This window comes from Notolepis coatsorum (assembly GCF_963971535.1).
Source record: "Notolepis coatsorum genome assembly, chromosome: 2".
NCBI lineage: Eukaryota > Metazoa > Chordata > Actinopteri > Aulopiformes > Paralepididae > Notolepis > Notolepis coatsorum.
This window is the reverse complement of record NC_140166.1, coordinates 199,119,440-199,141,339: the sequence shown is the minus strand read 5'-3', so window position 1 is coordinate 199,141,339 and position 21,900 is coordinate 199,119,440. Positions and strand designations below refer to the sequence as shown.

The 21,900-nt window shown below is 46.7% G+C and overlaps 1 protein-coding gene across 1 annotated transcript in view; it reads right to left on the bottom strand.

Annotated features, from left to right (window-relative positions):
• The window catches only part of LOC311223687 (adhesion G protein-coupled receptor D2), a 115,500-nt gene that overhangs the window by 55,079 nt on the left and 38,521 nt on the right, over positions 1-21,900 (bottom strand). The window contains exon 17 of the mRNA XM_084308459.1: positions 7,249-7,352. Within this exon, the coding sequence (XP_084164585.1) occupies positions 7,249-7,352 (104 nt within the window). The remainder of the gene's footprint in view (positions 1-7,248; positions 7,353-21,900) is intronic.

Here is a 21,900-nt window from a genome sequence, read left to right as displayed (position 1 = left end):
TATGGGATTACGTAATACAAGAGATAAGGCATATTGACCGCCTACCCCCAGCAACAGACAATCGCTCACTAGACGACCTGTCTATCAAAGTACAATCCCTGGTAGGGATGCTGGGGGCGCAACGAGAAAAGGGTATGCACGAACTATACGCAAACTCGAACGTCGAGAGGATTTTAGAGAAGCTGCCGCCCGCCCGACAGGAGCGCTTCAGGTGGCAAAGAGACCACCGTGATCCTAACGGTCCCGAGCCATCCCTCCTAGACCTAGCCGACTTCCTGGCGAGAGAAGTCAGCAGCCTACGGTTGGATATGTTCGTGCGGAGCACACCAAGCTCCAGAGAGGGACCCAGGAGAGCAAACGATGGCCGAAGATCGGTGACTGTCATGCACCAATCAGAATCAGTACCGAGCAGCAAGAACCACAGTACCCCCTCGATGAAAGAGAAGTGGAAGATGGTGTGCCCGTACTGCGAAAAGGAACACTGGTTGTCACAATGTGACCTGTTCAAGAAGATGACCGCTGAAGAAGTGAGTCAATGGATAAAGTCCAACAGGCGCTGTTACCGATGTGCGCGCAGTCACATGGCAGCCGAGTGCCGCCTCAAGAAGAGGTGTAGTCGGTGTGACGGAGCCCACCTAGACGTCCTACACGACAGTAACAGAAGAAAGCCTGCACCATCCAGCAGCACAAAGGCAAGTGTTATGTACATTGACCCCGCTAGCAGCAGCGGCGCCCAGGTGCTCTTAAAGGTGGTCCGCGTAACACTGAGTTACCAAGATAAGGTCATGGACACTTACGCCGTCCTTGATGACGGGTCAGAGAAGACCCTTCTCCTCGCGTCCGCTGCGGCCCAGCTGGGGCTGCGGGGGAGCGAGAACCAGATGACGATTCGGACAATAAGAAGAGATCTAAAGACGATAAAGGGCGAGAATGTCTCCTTCACTATCGCAGCAAGCGGGCAGCCCGAGAGACGGTATAGGATTACTAATGCTTTCACCAGCCAAGAAATAGGACTATCGCAGTACACCTACCCCATCGCCAAGCTGATGGATAAATATGTGCACCTGCGTCAACTACCTATCCCGCTCATAGACGGTGCCACCCCGACCCTGCTGATAGGCTCCGACCATGCAGACCTCATAGTCCCGATAGACCGGGTACATACAGGACCCAGAGGTTGTCCTGCAGCAGTCGAGACCCGCCTAGGATGGACACTACAAGGCCCCCTCGCCAAGTCTCTTAACCAAACAGCAGCCACTAGCTGCCTCCACTCCAGAGCGACAGAAGAAGACACCACACTCCTGCAGCATGTCAAGAGGCTATGGACACTAGAGACAATGCCCTTTAAGAACGAAAAGAAAGACATTCGTTCTAAGGAAGATATTTACGCTATAGCCCTCCTCGAGCAAGGGACAAAGAGAGTCACAGTCAACGGAGTGATGAGATACGCAACTCCACTCCTGAGGCGAGAGGGAATGCCCACCTTTCACGCCACAAAAGAGGCGACGGAGCGGTATCTATTGAACACAGAGCGGCGCCTAGCCAAAGACCCCGCTCAAGAGGCTGTGTACCGCGCTGAGATTAACAAGCTAATCACAGCGGGACACATAAAGAAAATTGACATTAAAGAGGCCGATCAGACGACCGAATCATGGTACGTGCCGCACCACAAGGTCCACCACAACGGCAAGGATCGTATTGTGTTTAACTGCAGCTACCAGATCGGATCACAAAATCTGAATAAAGAGCTCTTGCCCGGCCCAACACTCGGCCCCTCTCTACTAGGCGTGCTACTACGCTTCCGCCAGGACAAGGTGGCTATCAGCGGAGACATCAAAGGGATGTTCCTGCAGGTGAGACTAGTGGAGGAGGACAAGCCCCTGCTGCGGTTCCTATGGAGAGAGAGGATCGGAGATGAGCACCCAGCCATCTATCAATGGGAAGTCCTCCCTTTCGGAACCACATGCAGCCCATGCTGTGCTACGTTTGCACTACAAAAACACGTCGCAGAGGACCCAGCAGCAGATGAAGAGGTCCGACAAAGTGTGACAAATAGTTTCTACGTGGACAACTGTTTACAAAGCGTCTCGACGCCAGAAGAAGCCGAGGCTCTTCTACTCAAGCTCCGCGCCTCCCTGATCAAAGGCGGCTTTGATCTCAGGCAGTGGGCCAGCAGCGACCCGCAAGTATTGCGCAGCCTCTCCCCCGAGGACAAGGCAGCGAGCAGCGACACCTGGATGGCGACCATCCCAGGAGAAGCCCAAGAAATGACACTAGGACTAGTCTGGCGCTTCAAAACAGACTCGCTCCATTATAGACACAAACCCCTGACCAAGGAGCAGGGAAGGTCGACGGCAATACCGACCACCAGACGGAGTGTATACAGAACACTCGCCAGACAATATGACCCGTTGGGATGTATTCTACCTTACACCACCAGGGCAAAGATGATTGTAAGAGCGCTATGGGACAAGGACCAGGGCTGGGACGATCCCATACCCGAACACCTTGCATCCACATGGAGAGAGTGGGAGACGGAACTCCGCTCACTCCCAGGTGTTAATATACGCCGCAGCTACTTCCCACCCACAGTGAGGCCAGAGACATGCAAGATGGACCTGCACGTATTCAGCGACGCCTCCGAAGTAGCCTACGGTTCGGTGGCCTACTTGCGTGCCTGAGAGGAGGGAGGAGAAATACATACGGCTTTCATCCTGGCTCGCTCAAGAATAGCCCCACGAAAGCAACAATCTATCCCACGTCTAGAGCTCTGCGCAGCCCTAGCAGGAGCGCAGCTCGCCACGTTAATCCAACGTGAACTCACCATCCCGGTGCAAAGAACAATATTGTGGTCAGACTCCACGACAGTACTCACATGGATCCGGTCTGATTCGTGCAGATACAAGGTCTTCGTGGGAGTCAGAGTCACCGAGATTCAAGAGTTAACAGAAGTAGCGAGCTGGAGGTATGTGGACACCAAACACAACCCAGCTGACGTCATCACCCGGGGAATGTCCCTGGATGACCTCACCCGTCACAACCTCTACAGTGACGGACCAGAGTTTCTCAAGCTCCCCGAAGAAGAGTGGCCTACACCCACCCCACGGGAGGCGAGTAAAGAGGAGGCCGAAAACAAGAAACCTATGTTCTGTGGATTGAACACACTCGTCTCCACAGACCCCGACATAGACGATTGCCTCACCCTACAGAGTGCGCAGCTAAAGACATTTCTGTGGCACCACCCAGAGGTTCAGCCCACGACTGACATTTCAGCAGCTGACTACGAAGAAGCAGAACTTCTTCTACTACAACGAGCCCAGAGAGACTCGTTCCCCGATGAGCTAGCCTGTCTACAGGGAGCAAAGCCCGTCCCATCAGACAGCAGACTGCTCCACCTAGCCCCCGAGAGCGACGCCCATAATCTCATCAGAGTGGGTGGTCGTCTGCGGAGAGCCCCAGACTTACCGGATGACGTCAAGTACCCGATAGTCTTGAACAGCCGACACAAGGTCACAGAGCTGATCATAAAGAAATACGACGAGGATGTGCACCACGCAGGGGCAGAGAGAGTCTTCGCGGAGATCAGACGTCGTTATTGGATACTGCAAGGGAGAGAAGCAGTGCGGCGCTTCCAGCGAACCTGTCTAGACTGTCGTAAGTGGCGAGCCCAGCCCAGTATGGCTGACCTACCTCCCTGTCGCCTCCGACTCGGCGACAAGCCCTTTCACTCCACCGGTATGGACTGTTTCGGCCCGCTGTATATAAAGAAAGGAAGAGGAACCGAGAAGCGGTGGGGTATTGTATTCAAATGCATGACCACCAGAGCGATACATATCGAACTCCTTCCAACCATGAGCACAGACTCATTCCTTATGGCCTTCCGAAGATTCACATCACGGAAAGGAAAACCGTCTACATTATTGTCTGATCACGGGACAAACTTCAAAGGCGGAGAAAGAGAGCTGAGAGAGAGCTTCCAAGCTATGGGCCCAGAACTTAAGACCCACCTCGCTCCATCCCAGATTGACTTCCAGTTTAATCCCCCGAACGCACCTCATTTCGGTGGAACTTGGGAACGAGAAGTACGTTCTATAAAGACAGCCCTGTACGCCGTGCTTGGGGCCCAGACCGTGGCGGAAGAAGTCTTAATGACAGTCCTCACGGAGATCGAGGGAGTATTGAACTCAAAGCCCCTCGGTTACGTCTCAAGTGATGTAGCAGATGTCGACCCAGTCACCCCCAACACACTCTTGATGGGGCGGCTGGACCCCGCACTACCCCAGACAATGTACAGGCCTGAAGAAGCGAACGGCCGAAGAATGTGGAGGTACAGTCAAGTATTGGCTGACAAGTTTTGGAACAGCTTCCTACTCCACTACCTACCATCTCTACAGACCCGCCAGAAATGGGTGAAAGAGAGAGACAATTTGACAGAAGGAACAGTCGTCATGATTATCGACCAGTCACTACCCCGAGCTATGTGGCCGGCTGGCCGTGTAAGCAAAGTGATCACCGGTGCCGATGGAAAGGTCCGAGCAGCTGAAGTGCTCGTCCAAGGGCGGACCTACACCCGACCCGTGGCGAGGCTAATAGAACTGCCAAGGCTCCCTGATACTATCGATGACGACCATGACCCCATGACTTTGTGAACTGACTGACCCTCACAGCGGACATTGAGTAGTGGACAGTGCGGTTCATCTGTCTCTGCTTAGCTAATTAGGTGGGACTAATTAGGGGGCGGCTGTTACGAAGGATCAGATTAAACCGAATATATATATTTATTTATTGATATATATTGAATAGTATTTGTATATCGTTTGATATCCCTTGTATATTCCTTGTACATATACACAGAATATCCCTTTAGCCTACTATAGCCCATAATAGTTAATTCTCTTATTGGACAAAAGGACCAGGCGCCAGGGGACCAGCCCCTGGCGTCAAGTTCAAAGGTACCGACGAGACATGTCCGTACTAGCCCCGGCTCCGCTCAGGGATACGGCTACCGAAATGAGAGTGGCACTATTTGTTCACCGTGCATATAAATATGGCACAAGTAAATGTAGAAATCCCTTAGTCCTTTACCCTTCTACCCAACTTAGTAACAGAACGTGAAGCCTCACCCACGATACCACGTGCGGTGTAGTATGGCCTGTTTGGCCTTAGAATAGCATCGAGACCTCGTGCGAATTAATAACTGAATTGTCAGAGTTTGGCACTGTACCGTCGAGTGCGACGTATTTCTATTAAGTAATAATAGTCTATCGTGTATGGTGCATCGTGCGGTTAGAGTTCTAAAGTGACCAGCATCTCCAACGCTTCCTCGTGTTATCTAGAGTCTTAACCCGGCTGGGCCGACCACATGGCGCCTTCATCCGAGGAGATCTAGACGAGGACCGAGGGACATGTACACTGGATTACCTACCCGACGACTGCTGAGCCCTATGCGGCTGGAATATATTTGCTTTGGTACTGTGATTTGTGGAGCGGATAATCGCCGACGCCTGCGAGTGTTGGATTTACCCCCGAGAGGAGTCAAGTTGAGTCGGCGCTCAGAGAGACTGATGTCGCCTAGCTTCTTCTTCATTGTGGAGCTACAGCCTACAAGAGAACCAAGGTGTATTCATCTGCGGATCAAGAGTCTACTGCACTGTCTTCTGTACTTGAAGTCTCCCTAGATATCGTTGACCAGACGGTCTACTACCGACGGCTCTCCTACCCCCCCTACCGGCTTACAACCGGGAGGACCCCCTCCAAGAATATCCCGCTATATCATTAAGTGTACCATAGATCTAATTCCCTAAGAGCCAGGTTGTATACTTGCTTCCTGCGTAACCAGAGATTGGACATTCAGTGTTGATTTGCCTACGAGTACTCATTTGCCTTACAAGTGCATTCAAATCATAAATGTAATAGTAAATATCATATGTACCTTTTGCTATATTAAATATTTGATTATTACCTTTGTCTGGAACCGATTTCATTGTGGGAAAGTGTTCATCATATTTAGATATCGTGTACTGTATGGCCAGTAGTTAAAGTACATAAAGCGGTAGTGGTTTAATGATACCATACTTATCAATACAGTCAGGGAATTGTACCCCTCAGTTACACAAGCCGTGGCAATATTCATGACATACCACAGGTTCTCATGTATTATTGCTTAAATCCGTTCCAAACAGGGCCAAACTCACATGCATAACCAACACCGCCGCCAGGATAATCGGTCTCCCTACACCCAACCTGACAAACCATGTGGCCATTGTATGCACTATGACATCAGTAGGACAAGACATCACACACTCAATCACTACCTTACCCTACTGGCCTTCGGGCACAGGTACAGAACACTGGAGGTACAGAACACTGGGGTACAGAACACTGAGGTACAGAACACAGAGGTACAGAACACTGAGGTACAGAACACTGAGGTACAGAACACTGAGGTACAGAACACTGCGGTACAGAACACTGAGGTACAGAACACTGAGGTACAGAACACTGAGGTACAGAACACTGGGGTACAGAACACTGGAGGTACAGAACACTGAGGTACAGAACACTGGGGTACAGAACACTGGGGTACAGAACACTAGAGGTACAGAACACTGAGGTACAGAACACTGAGGTACAGAACACTGAGGTACAGAACACTGGAGGTACAGAACACTGGAGGTACAGAACACTGGAGGTACAGAACACTACAGAACACTGAGGTACAGAACACTGAGGTACAGAACACTGAGGTACAGAACACTGCAGAACACTGAGGTACAGAACACTGAGGTACAGAACACTACAGAACACTGAGGTACAAAACACTGAGGTACAGAACACTACAGAACACTGGAGGTACAGAACACTGGGGTACAGAACACTGAGGTACATAACACTACAGAACACTGGGGTACAGAACACTACAGAACACTGGGGTACAGAACACTGAGTACAGATCCCCGCAGCCATAGCCGCCTTGAACGGAAGGTTTCGCTGAACAGGATTGATATGATGTTTTACAGTATGTACTGTTGTCCGATGAGTACAGTGTTGTGAGGAGGTATTTCCCCCTGGGGACAATAAAGTACAAGTCTAAAACCCGACCTGACCTCACAAAAATTACAATAACTAATAACTAATTTTGGACTAAATATGATCCTTACTGCCTGGGCTACACTAGGCTTATTGTGTCTCAAAAGGTACTAGGTGTCACAGAACAAGCATGAGTTGGTGTATTGTTCAGCCACTTACTCTAGAACCGTGAACAGCATCAGGGTCACTACCAGCGCACACAGAGAGGCCCCCGACCCAATGAACGTCAGCTTGGTCAAAACTGCCTCCTCCTCAGGGCTCCACTAAAGAGAGAGGGAGAGAGAGGGAGAGAGAGGGAGAGAGAGAGGGAGAGAGAGACCATGATCAGAATGCATGCAGGAGGAGTGTTAGCACAAGCATGCATATTCACAGATGGACATACAGACAGGCAGGAGAAACACACACACACACAAATGCATAATCACTCGAGATATACACACACATACTGTACATAAACGTACAGAATGTATAACAACCAAGTCAAAACAGCCACTTGTCTATCCCTGTACAACAAATGGCCTGGCTTTGGGAAAAAACATTTTCACTCAGGTAAGTTTCCCCTATTGCCTTTCTCATGTGATATGAATACTTAGAGTGACACCTGCTGGTCAAGGTGGTCGACTGCACAGCATCACCCACATTCTGTACTAATGTACGGCAAAGATGTCAGTCACGGTCCGCCTGATTCTAAGTGTTTGAACATTAGGGGTAAGAAGCGCCTACATCCCACTGTATCGCAACAATAATATAATCACATCTTAATGTCCTGCAATACATTAAGTATTCTGCACTACTGTGATATACTGTATTTGTCACTCCTCTGACCACAAGGGGGAAAGAAAGACAAAATGACATCCTTGAAGGAAATAAAATGTCAAACTCAAGTATACATAATACATAAATAACCAGAGATTAAATGACCAGAGAACTAGTAATCATGACAAATACCACAACCTTGGCTGCCTGTGTATCAATGCAATATTGTGGGAACAAAATGTCACAATTCTATAAGCCTAATCATATTCTTACTGAATATGTGTAGCTACAGACTGAAGACACTTCAGAACCAAATCAACCCCAGGTGTGACCTCTGACCTCAAGGATTCTATGTCGTATTGTCTCCAAACCACACTATGTAGAGACAAGGTCACACCGGTGTGATTGGTGTTTTGAGAACTTAACATTCTAATGATGATTTCACAATGGCCGCCGGCCACTGAAAGCACACTCCTGCACAGAGAGTTGGACAACGTTCCACAGTTTAAAATCTCTGCCTAAAGAGGAAGTAAACTTAGTAACCTATACTACCATATATTCATATTATATGTATATTTCAAAGACAAGGATTAAAGGACCACACCGGTGTGGTGATAAACATACCGTAAATGTATCTCCTGGGTGCACTAACAATAATGTTGACTCTTTGAAACAAGGAAGTGCAAGGAAGCGCAGATTTTTTAATCTAAAGGGGTAATGTGAAATATGTGTGCTGATTATCAGCTTATATTCCTAAAACATTTATATTGGTGAGAGGGCTTCCAGTGTCCAGAATTGACTCTACATTTCGACTAAGTGGCTCTAGCCTAGTGGCTATCGAAATTATCTTCGTTGGATCCAACCACAAAGCAGTGTCCACCAAGATAACAGCAGCTAAAAGAGTGGAAATTATCCATAAAAAGGCCATAGGCAATACCAGAGGAATTAATTCGCTCACGAAGAAGGCTAGCCAACAAACGTCTACAGCACCTCAAGGTAGCGGAGCTAGCAAAAATTTTCTGGATCCATGGATTCCAGCTGGAGGAGATGGGGTCATCCCTATGTTCCCCGGGTCCTATATTCCCCGGGTTCTATGTTCCCCGCTTTTTCCAAAAAAAAGGGTCGCTCCTGAAAAAAGGGTTCCATGTTCCCCGGCGGTCCCGCTCCCGAAAAAAAAATTGTTAAAAAGGGTCCTATGTTCCCCCGCTCCCGAAAAAAAAAGCCCCAAGGAAGCAGCTCCCACCAAGGCTGCCCGTAAGAGTGCACCGGCTACCGGCGGCGTGAAAAAGCCACACCGTTACAGGCCCGGTACCGTGGCGCTGAGAGATATCCGTCGTTACCAGAAGTCCCTTTCCAGCGCCTGGTCAGAGAAATCGCCCAGGACTTCAAGACCGACCTGCGCTTCCAAAGCTCTGCTGGCGAGCCGGCTAAGGAAAGAAGATCAGCGTAAAACGCGCCAACACGTCTAATCCCAGAAGTCATCTTCGAGCTGTGCATCCAAATGCATTATGCTCAACTCGGAAACTCGCAAACTTCAACAGCTGGCACTTCTACCGGGACGGCTGGCCGACAGTTAGGACTTAGGAGTGGCTGAGGCATTTTCCCATATGACAAAATATGGCCGTGACAGCAACAAACATAAAATCCTCACCGAATCGGTTACCAGGTATCTGGTGGAAGAAATGGTGCCATTTCGCACAGTGGAGAAATCCGCATTTAGGATATGCTTTTCAAATTTGACAAGCAATACAAGTTGCCAGGCAGGACGTATTTTTCACAGACCGTGGTCCCCAAAATGTACATAAAACGTAAGGAGGATATTCAAAGTGAAATGAAAGACCTTGTATATTTTTCTGCCACCACGTGGTCGAGTATTATCATATTATTATATGACTCCGTATATGAGTCTAACGGTGCACTTCCTCGCCGCATAATAATAATAATAATAACAATAATAATGTTATTCAACGACTACAGGCCAGTCGCTCTGACATCACACGTCATGAAGACGTTTGAGAGACTGGTCCTGCAACACCTCAAGCCCCTGGTGCGTGACTCCCTCGACCCCCTGCAGTTTGCATACCAGGCAAACATCGGGGTGGAGGATGCCATCATCTACATGCTCCACAGAGCGTACACACACCTGGAGAAGCCGCGCAGCTCAGTGAGGATTATGTTCTTTGATTTCTCCAGCGCCTTCAACACCATCCAGCCGTCACTGCTAGCGGAGAAGCTCTCCGCGATGCAGCTGGAGCATGGCTTGGTGGCCTGGATCAAGGACTACCTCACTGAGAGGCCGCAGTACGTCAGACTAAAGGACAGTCAGTCTGACGTACTGGTGAGCAACACCGGCACCCCCCAAGGAACTGTGCTGTCACCCTTCCTCTACACCTCAGACTTCTGCCGCAACTCAAGCGGGTGCCACCTGCAGAAGTTCTCAGACGACTCCTCCATCGTAAGCTACATCACCGACGATGAGGAGGAGGAGTACAGAGCCCTGGTGGAGAGCTTCGTGGGGTGGAGTGACAGCAACCACCTCCAACTCAACACCAGTAAGACCAAGGAGCTGGTGGTGGACTTCCGGAGGGGCAAGAAGAGGCCCCCCCCCGATTCCCATCTCCATCCGAGGGGTGGATGTGGAGATGGTGGACTCATATAAGTTCCTTGGGGTACACCTGAACAATAAACTGGACTGGTCGGATAACACAGAGGCCCTCTACAGGAAGGGACAGAGCAGGCTGTTCTTCCTGAGGAGACTCAGGTCCTTCAATGTGTGCAACAGACTGCTGCAGTCTTTTTACCAGTCTGTTGTGGCCAGCATCCTCTTCTATGCTGTGGCATGCTGGGGAGGCTACATCAACTCAAGGGACACCAACAAGCTCAACAAGCTGGTGAGGAAGGCTAGCTCCGTGGTGGGAGTCGAGCTACCTAGACTTGAGGTGATGGCAGAGAGGGGGATGATAAGGAAGCTGGCTGCCATCATGTAGAACCCCTACCACCCCCTCTACGACGAGCTAGTCAAGATGAGAAGCATGTTCAGTCACAGACTCATTCCCCCCGACACTCAACTAACCGCCTCGGACAGTCCTTCATACCAGCGGCCACCAGGCTCCACAACAGTGGGCAGCGACTAGCAGCCTCCAGGCTCCACAACAGGGGGCAGCGACAGCGACTGCTACCAGACATTGACCTGGGACTTATAGGAACCCAAGGAGGACAACCTACACTACCTTAGGCTTACTGCACCTTATGTGGATACTGTGATACTGTGATACTGTGAATAATGTATATTTCAGTGGATACTGTGATACTGTGAATAATGTATACTCAGTAGATAGTAAATTATAACACTACCTTATGCATACTGCACCTTATGTGACACTGTGAATAATGTGAATATTTCTTCAGCTAGTCAGATAGTAAATTATATTGACCAAATTGTTTACACTGCCTGTGTTGTTTTTACTACCTGTACCCCCCCCCCCCTCCCCCCCATGCTGCTATGATGCCTGAATTTCCCCAAGGGGATCAATAAAGGAATATCTTATCTTATCTTAAATTAATAATAACAAATTATTCGTTAGGCCTAATACTTTAAATAATTTTTTCAGTTGTTCACTTTAACACATTGAGTGCCACGTCCCTTCCGGGAAGTTACCTGGCCTTGCCGTCCATTAACCCCATGTAAACGTAGTTGTAGAGCTAAACCTATATTCTATAGTATAGCTATGGGTCTAATAATGCCGTCGAGTGTCAGTGAGTTGCTTCCAGTCAACGTGCAAAAAACTGATAATTTTTTCATACGTACATTTCCGTTTTATACCGTTTTGAATATGAATATAGTTTGGGTGCTTCTGAATAATTACAGGAAAAAGACGCGAAAACAGCGCTTTTGTGTAATTCAATAAACACGTTGTAATTTTTCGCCTGATTATCGAATCTTCCTGAAATCAACGCTAGATCATCACCAGCTACTAGGACAGAGAGACTTCGGCTCAGCTTCTTCCCCCAGGCCATCAGAGCCTTGAACACTGAACTCTCCACACACAAGCACACATGAGCACACACACGACACACACACTGTACACGCTCACACACTAGCAGCCACTTTAACATGAGCAAACACACACTCATGCTGCACACGCACACGCTCACACTTATGGCCACTTTACAAAAGGAAAGGTCACTTTAAGAATAGTATAGTATAACTTGAGATTGTATAATATAGCATGTACATAAAGACCCAGTGCCTCATCCGTAGCTAACAGTGTATTGCACTACCACAGGACCTAGCATGTCCTACCATGCTCTGTAAATAACTCATGTACATATACCGATTTGCCCTACTCTGTTTACTTGTTTTATTGCACAATGTCGTTCTATTGGATTCTATTATATATTACTATTGTATTATGCACATCGTTGGGGGCAAGACCACCCGCATTTCATTGTATACTCGTATGCCGTAACAAATAAAACTCTTGACTTGACTTGACATTATTATCCTTCCTCGTGCAAGCATGCAATGTGGTTTAGACCAGCGTCCCCCCCCCCCCCCTCCTGCACCCAACGGAAAACAGCCACACTAGTGATGTTAAGATTCACCGATCCGGTTCCGGTTCCGGGTCGAGGATGGAGTAGTCGCTCATTGCCACGATGTGACTCCCATATTTTTATATTTAGTCCTAAAAGCCTCTTTTTATATTTTCAACTCGGTTAAGCCTTTTTGTATATACCCCCTTTATGTTTCTACGTATTTATTTTGGCTGCAAGAACCATAATGGCGACGAGACAACTGAGAAATGAATCCAAGAAGGATGACGCTCCCGCTGATATAACCGCCATTGCTGGGCTAATTGAAGAGCTCAGGCAATCCTTAACCAACAAAATCAGAGCGTCCGCTGCCTCGCTCGAAACCAAACTCGACAGCCTCTGGACGTTGGTTAATGACCATGCCGAGCGTCTGACCTCCGTGGAAGACGGCTTAAATACTTGGACTGGCAGGGTGGACGAGCTAGAGGCTAGGTGTACGGTGCTAGAAGAGAGCAACGATAAGCTAAAGTCTAAGCTAACCAACGTCGAGTCCCGCAGCCGCCGGTCTAACATTCGCATATTAGGACTGGATGAGTCCGTTCATAGCGACCGGCCCAGCGATTTTTTTGCGGAGGTACTGGTTGAAATTCTGTGGAAGGAGGTCCTCTCTACGCCACCCGAACTGGACCAGTGTCACAGGGCCCTTACTGCCAAACCAGCACCCGGTTCCAGGCCTAGAGCGGTTATTGCTCGCCTACATCATTATCGAATAAAAGCGAAGATTATCCAGGAGGCACGGAAGAGGAGGGGAACGCTGGAATACAGAGGGAAACCAGTCCTAATCTTTGAAAACTACTGTCCAGAAGTCGCGGAGCAGCGTTCCCGCTACAAAGAAGTTATGGGCCCCCTCTACAAGCAAGGACACAAACCGTCTCTTCAGTTCCCTGCAAGACTTATCATCACGACCGAAGACGGCGCGAGAAAACATCTTTCATCGCCTGAGGACGCCGTGGACTTCTTGAGGACCCGGCATAAAGGGGCCTCAACACCGGCCTCACCAGTACCAAACGCGGTAGTAGCCTGATTTTAGGCCAATAGCACTTCGCTATGGCTAATACGCCGAGTGTCATATCACTCTATATTTCTTCGTTCTTATAAATATGGTTGACTGTGTGACGTTAAGTGTCGCCTGGATGCTTTATTTAAACTATTACATAATGCCACTTTATTATTTTATTTTTTGTTTGTTTTTACATCCACTATATGCCGGGGAGCTAAGCGCTAGCTTTGTTTAAATGACCTAGGACTTCTATGCGTGTCACTTACGCCTCGTCACGACTTTGCTTAATGCCTCCGTGATGCATTTTCTTTTTCTTTTTTTTTGTGTGTGTACATATTTTTTCGGACTGGGGTCTCATGGATCCATCAGCCGTCCAACTACGCTCTGCTAGCCACACACATGGCAAATGGTCGCGTTTGCAGCCAGAGGCGTCATCATCTGCTGTTGACCTGCTAGGCCGCTAAAATGTCAGACGAACTTTTGCACAGCACCCTCTCCTGACACGGCGGTCTAATTGCGTTATGACAAGGCAGCAAGCTACTATCTACTCTGTGTGAACCATAGGAAACAACGGACCTGTCAGCAGAGTATCGCCCTCTTCCGGCCTGGTGGACGTACTGCACATGTTTATCATGCAGTACACAGGTTATATACCCCCCCCCCCCTTTTTCTCTTGCTATGGTTCCTGTTCTAGGTTTCTTCTTCTTGTTTAAACCTAACCATGTTCTTATAAGGTTTAATGTGAACTTTTCCATTTACTCTACGTTTTGAGGCTTTTTGTTTTTCTTTTCTTTTGTTTATGTGTGGGAGTGTGGCAAGCAGCCACTGAGAGAGTAATCTAAATATGGTAGGTTTGAGGGTTTTAGGCCCTATGGTGAGTCCCTGTGTTGTTGGGGAAAGGCCCACTGGTCCCGCACCTTTATATGTTTTTTATGTATGTTTTATGTATGGCTCAGGACACATGTCTACTACTGAAAATATTTGTTTTATGTATGGCTCAAGGTACATATGCTTAGTGGTTAAAATAGGTGAATTTGGTGTGCCCACAGGCCTTTTTAGGTCTGCCCTGTCTACACACCCCCTAATATTCTATGGCTATGGCTAACTCTGAGAGCTTTAAGCTCTGCTCCTGGAATGTTCGAGGTCTTCAGAAACTAGCTAAAAGGAAGGCGATTCTGACCTTTTTAAAGAAGGAGAATGTTTCTATTGCTTTATTACAGGAAACCCATATGGGACCCAACGACGCCGCTAAACTCCAAAAGAGTTGGGTGGGACAGGTCTTCGCCACAAGCTATTCTACATTTAGTAGGGGAGTGGCCATACTGATCAATAAAAATCTCCCTATTTAGACTCATAACTTCCTCTTTAGATAGCCATGGTCGCTATGTGATTATCAAAGGGGTTCTTAAGGGTAAAGAAATTACGTTTATGAATGTATACTGTCCCCCAGGCTACTCCCCTGACTTTCTGTCCAAAGTATTTACTGAATTTAATGGCCTGGCCTCTGAGAATGCCTTTGTGGGCGGAGACTTTAACTGTCACTTTATACCTTCTCTTGACAAACTCCCACCCAGTTCGGCTCCCCCTCTAGGCAAGCAAAAATGCTCTCCTCCCTATGTACAGACATTGGATTCTCAGATGTCTGGAGAACCCTTTGCCCATCCGAACTGAAGTTCACCTTTTTTAGCGGCCCACATAAGAGCAACAGTAGAATAGACTATTTTTTCATCCCTTCCTCTAAGCTCTTTCTGGTATCATCCTGCACAATCGGAAGTATTGTTTTATCTGATCACGCCCCTATATATCTGGTCTACTCCTTGTCAGAAGAGAGGGCGCTATCGAGACGTTGGCGTCTTAACCCATACCTCCTCAAGGATGATAGGTTTGTCTCCTATTTCGAATCGGAATAAAAAATATTCTACTCAATTAACTCACATTCTACGGATAACCCATCTCTGCTCTGGGACACATCCAAGGTCTTATGTCTTACGTATCATCCAAGAAACGCAAGAAAAATGAACAATGCAAACTTCTTGAGTCCAAACTAGCCGACCTTGAGAATCAACATGTTTCAAACCCAGCCCCGGCTGTGCTTATAGAGCTTACGGCCACCAGAACTACGTTAAACACTCTTCTGATCCAAGACGCCGAATACTCTCTTAAATTTGCCAATTTTTTAATTGTCTATCTGTGTTATTTCTATCTACTGTAATTCAATGACTGCTCAAAGTCTAATGCCTATAACGCCAGTAGTAGTATGTAAAAATATTCAATAAATAGGTATATTTGGCTGTTTGGATGATGAAATAGAAGATATAATTAAGAACACATTAATTAAGAACATTAAGAACACGGCACTCACGCTAAGAAGATGGGACACACCTGGGGCCAGCTTGAGAGGTTGGCTCAGGATCGGGATGCTTGGAGAACCCTTGTTGACGGCCTATGCCCCAAACGGGGTAAAAGGCGTAAGTAAAATAAGTAAAGTAAGGTCGCTTTCACACAGGGGCTGTTTGGTCCGGACTATCGGACCAGAAGTCGATAGTCCGGTTTTTCGGGTTTGTGTGAATGCGCAGTCGAACTCGGTCCGCGGACCAAACACGCGAACTCGGTCCTCCAAAAAACATAGGTCTCGGTTCGCCTTCATCGGACCAAACGTGGACCAAACGTAGTCAGTCAGGCATCTTGGGTAGAAGGAACACCGCAGCTTATTGTTATTATTATTAATACCGCGCGCAGCACACTGCATCTATCTATCTATCTATATATCTAACTGTGCACCTTGGGTAGAACAAGGACGAAGAAAAAAACACGGCTTATTATTACCATGGCGCGGCATTACAAGCACACTGTGTAAACATGTCTCGTGGACAGACTTGGGTGATCCGCTGATCTGGAGTCAGACATGGCTCGCAATCCACACACACAGACACGCGCGCGCGCGCGCGCACACACGGGCTCGCAGCCACACACACATTTCCACTCTCTATCAATGCCACGCCTCTGCTACTATCACTGCTACGCAGTTTGTGTATTTCCGCATTTCACTTCCTGAAGGGGAGGGATTTCCACTCTCCATTGTGTCCAATAGACGAGCACCCTTTTCGACCGCGTGACATTGTTCAGAAAGTTCGGTGTGCTTGACAAATTGCTATGTGAACGCAGGCGAACCAAATGAAGAATGCAACAATGTTGCAACTTCACCACCAGAACCGCACCGAGTCCACCAAAACTATATGTGAAAGCGACCTGACTCACGCTATCGGCTCTCGGCTCTAGCTCTCTCTCGGCTCTCGCTCTCTCTCGGCTCTCGGCTCTCGCTCTCTCTCGGCTCTCGCTCTCTGCTCAGCACCACAAAGTGTCTTTCAAATCAATCACGTTAGTTACTAGAAAGACACTTGGTATTTCTATTTAGTAGGTAAGTATTTATTTCCACATTTATTTTAAGGTGCGGTACCACCGCATCCCGTGGTGATGAGACACACACAAACCTGCAGTGAGAAAATGTCATACCGTGACAGCCCTACCATCTACACCCTCACACAACTCTGTCGCTTTTTCGGGAGTAGCAGAGAACATAGGACCCTTTTTTTAGCAGGAGCGGGGAACATAGAACCGGGGGAACATAGAACCCTTTTTATCTCGAGCGGGGAACATAGAACCCGGGGAACATAAAACCCGGGGAATATAGACATTCTCCCGAGGAGATGATCCTGCGCGAGACTCGAGCTAAAGAGGGCAAGCTACAACGCGGAGACCATCACGTTGCTTTCTGTGGGGACTGTCCACTGGAGGTCGTGGCTCAACGCAGAGAATACAGAGAGGCCATGTCGGAGCTGTGGCAACTGGGCTATGGGCCGACTCTACTCTTCCCGGCCGGGCTGCCCATCATGACCAAGCAGGGGCCGAGGAGGAGGCCCGGGTCGGTTACTGAGGCAGAGGGCTTCCTGGAGGTACGTGTGGCGGCCCCCAGAATCTACCGAAGACTATTGCTAAACGGCGTGGTTGTCGATCGTTTCTGCCGTTAGGCCAAGCTAAGTTGGCCACACTCATGAGACTATTAACCTAATGAGTTATAACAAACTGAGCAACATTGGCTAACACGTTCCGTGTTGTGGCTTAGCTAATCGGCTATAGGCGTTTCAGCGATCATGCTAGGTTAGTCCAAGACAACTGTATTAATTCATTCCTTTAAGCTAACAAGTTAAGCTAAGCTAAGTCAGTTTAAGTACGTTCATTAACTCATTGTTCACACCACGCTCTTTTCCCATCTTTACTCAATGGCGCCAGCGTTATTGACCATTTTAGCGATGTTTGCAGACCCATCGTGTGTTCTGTATTATAGCTATGGAGATAATAGTATGTCTCATTTGACAGGCATTGTTCATAGTGCAACACTGACTAACCAGTTAATTTCTACATACTGTAGTTTGTGTGTTATTCCATGCTAAACATCGCCCCTTTCCAAAATAATCCAGTATTTTTTCATAGATCCATAAATCCATCATCCATTAAGCTAACAGGTTATGAAAGGTTAAGCTACAATGGCTAACAGACACTGTGCTGAGGCTAAGCTAGGCCAGCTAAATTCGCTCATTAACCTAGCATTTACGATAGGCCAAGCTACAATGGCTAACAGGTACTGAGTTGAGTAGTGATAGACAGTCCTCAGGTGGATAACAATTAAATGCTTTTCCCAGGCAGAGTATCCTTTTCCCAGGCAGAGTATCGATGGTGTGACATAGACATAAAACCTTTTCCAGGATCTACTACTTGTTCTCCTCTCCCAATCTCTTCGACAGCTTTGATATCTCTTTATTGCCCATGGCTCTATCTCAGGGGTCAGCAACCTTTTTGACATGGAGTGCCTGTTTGAAATATAGTTGTAACTAGTGTGCCTCAACAATATTCCATGCATCGTATTTTTTTTCTTCTCATAATCAGGTCTTTTTAATGATAATTTTTACATTATTACATCATTATTGTTATTGTTATTATTAACAATATTATTATGATGGTTGCATCAACCCTAAATCTGAGTTGGGGCGGGGGGGGGGGGGGGGGGATGCAATGCAGACAAACAGCTGCATACAGTGCGACCATTTCACTCACATTTGCCCATTCATTTTTGGACACATCACACACCATTGGTGTGTGTACTGTACGTGTGCTGTCATAGCTCCACCTACAGGCCTAATGGAGAACACCAGGATGTGAATGGAGGGTGAATGTGAGGTATACCGTGTAAATAAGTTTTGATTGATCGCAAGACTACACTGTAAAAAAAAATATAATAATAAGTTACCAGAACTTAAAAATATTGAGTTCAGTTACTGTGCATTAAGGTTTTCAGTTTTCAATCCATAATAAGTTAACAGAAAAATAAGTACACAACCACATTATTTCAACCTAATAAAACTATGTTTATTGTCATTGTTTTAAGAACACAAGTTTACTTGGTAATACTCACATTTTGAGTAAGAAAAATGGCTTTTAACATGTGCAATGTTCAATGAAATAGAAAAATAAATAATACAATTTGTTGATTAATCCCACTGGTCACAATGGTGACCGTAATAATGTTTTTGTTATAAGGCTCTGCAAATGTTACTGAATGATGTAGCAATGTATTTCCAGCTAAATTGAAATAATAAACAAATAAAGGGTCTCAATTAAATATGTGGTAGTAAAAAGAACCTGTGGGAGGATTTCAACAAGATAAATGCGACAACAGTGCAAAATATTTCACTATAATATTTCAAAAAAAAAGTATAATTTTAATTATTATTATTTTTTTTAATTTTTTGCTGCCCCCTGTGCCTATGCAAATGCCCCCGCGTGCCTATGCAGGCACGCGTGCCTAGGGTTGCCTACCCCTGCTCTATCTGATCATAAATGTATCTCTTTCATACTCACGTGCATGTCACGCGTCTACCGGTTTGGAGCTGCATTTTTCTCTATTTCATAAGCACTAAAAGTGATTATCCTTTTTTGCTTTCAAAAGAGACCAGGCTCATGCATGTGCTATATATAAAGTATAAAGCTAAGCTTTGCAAAAAAAGTATGCAGTCCTCAAAAACAAAAACAGCAGACATTCGAATAGTTGAACATTTCAAATACCTTGGCATCAAATGTCCCACCCTGAATCAAACTGTTAGGCACAATTACACAGGCACATACAATAAAATACTTCAGGATCTCAATAGATGGGCGAGCCTCCTCAACTCACTACAGGCCCGAGCATTGATTATTAAAATGAATGTATTACCCAGAGTAAACTTTGTTAGTTCAATGCTCCCCTTACCCCCCCCCCCCCCCCCCCCCCCCCCCACCAACTACTGGCATAAAATACAAACTACAATATCAAAATGAATTTGGAACAACAAGCGGTCGAAAATCAAAAGAACCACTGCTCAGAGCAGGAAACAAGACGGGTTTAGCAATTTGATGAACTGGTTTGACCCCAAGGTTGCCGTATCGTGGCGCACCTTGGAGGAAGCAACAGTCTCCCCACTAAGATTACAAGACGTAATCTATTCCAACACTTCTATTAAAAAATGCCAATTACCTACAATTTGGTCCTATCATCTCCCATGTGATTCAGGCATGGCATAACGCACAGAGATCTTGCACCATCAAATGCCCATGGCACCTCGACTCCCCAATATTTCATAGCCAACAATTACTTATTGGGCATAAACCCATTAACAACTTTCAATGGGAGAGGAAAGAAATCCACACTCTGGGGGATGTTTATGATAAAACCGGCATTCGCACGTTTCAAGACTTTTTTTGAATTTAATTACCTTCCCGGCGTCTCCTTTTACTTTTATTTACAACTAAGGGCGGCGCTCAGGGCGCATGGGGTCCCGTGGGGTCAGCCACTACATCGACACCCCTTTTTTAGACTCATCGTAGACAGAACAACCTCAAGGGGCTTCGTTTCAGACTTTTATATACTCTTACTCGAGTCCACATATAATAACCTCCCCTTAGATACAATTTGGCGGGAAGATATTCCAGGACTGGATCCTGAGTTCGATTGGGGAGAAGTCTGGACTAACATTACACTAGCCTCCCATAACACCAATCGTCAGCAAATTCACTTTAACTATATTCATAGAACATATCTCACCCCTAGGAAACTGTGTATGATGGGTCTTCTGGCTGACTCCCGGTGCACCATGTGCGCTGTGGGGGCCATGGGCACCTACCTCCACATCCTTTGGGAATGTCCACCGGTCACTAGATTTTGGAAGACCATAACTGCTAAGCTTTCGGACATATGTTCTTTGACAATACCACTATCCGCAACGACACTACTCCTGAATGATATCTCCCAGCTGCCGGCTCCTACAGTATACAGCAAAAAATACTCATTTTGGCTGGATTTACAGCAGCCAAAAAACTGATAGCTGTAAGATGCAAACAACCTGACAAGCAGGGGTGTAAAAAGTACCCAGAAATTATACTTGAGTGAAAGTATGGGTACCGTCTCAAAATCTGACTCAAGTAAAAGTCAATGTATCTGGCTAAAAACACACTTGAGTAAAAGTAAAAAAGTCCTACTTTTAAATGTACTTAAGTACTAAAAAGTAAAAGTAATTTTTTTTAAAGGGATAGACCAGGGGTCTCAAACTCATTCCATCGTGGGCAAAGTTTTAATTTTAACTAGATACATTGCACCAGGTGAGTTAGTTGAAGAGGTGAGCCAATTAGTGAAATCATCAGCTGGTGTTTAGGCAAGGCTGGAATGAAACCAAGCATACGCTCTGCCCACAGTGGAATGTGTTCTGCGATAGACAATGCTGAAATGAAAGAACAGAGGACACTTTTTTTTGCATTAACATTATTTAATGCACTTCTCCATTGAAGGTAAACTAACATGGACGGCATTCACAGCAGAGCATGAATAATATCACAATATTAAAAACAGAATGGTGTATCCTGAATAATATCACAATATTAACCACAGCATACTGGATTATCCTGAATAATATCACAATATTAAAGGCAGAATACTGGAGTACCCTGAATAATATCACTGTAGGAAAGCCCTGCTAATAACGACTACTTTGTTCTGTACTGACCCTTTAAGAGTTCCTCCCCTTTAATGTGAGCGAGCTGGTCTCAGTGTTATTGTCTGACGACTACTTTGTTCTGTACCGGTCCTCTAAGAGTTCCTCCCCTTTAACGTGAGCGAGCCGGTCTCAGTGTTATCGTCTAACGACGTGATGTAGTAGTTTACCCTGTCCCCTTGGGATAACGTGTGCGTCAATGAACGTGAGTACTGTACCTGCGTTTAGTTCGTTCATTCAGTTTACTCTGTACTTAGTGTGTTCCCGCTGATCCATTCCTGTTGACGTCATTCCCCCCGTTATTGAAACACCGCGCCGTTAGCTTAGCTACACGTTAGCCAACCTACGTTCCCCCTCCTATGATATGCTGCTGCGCTGCGCGGC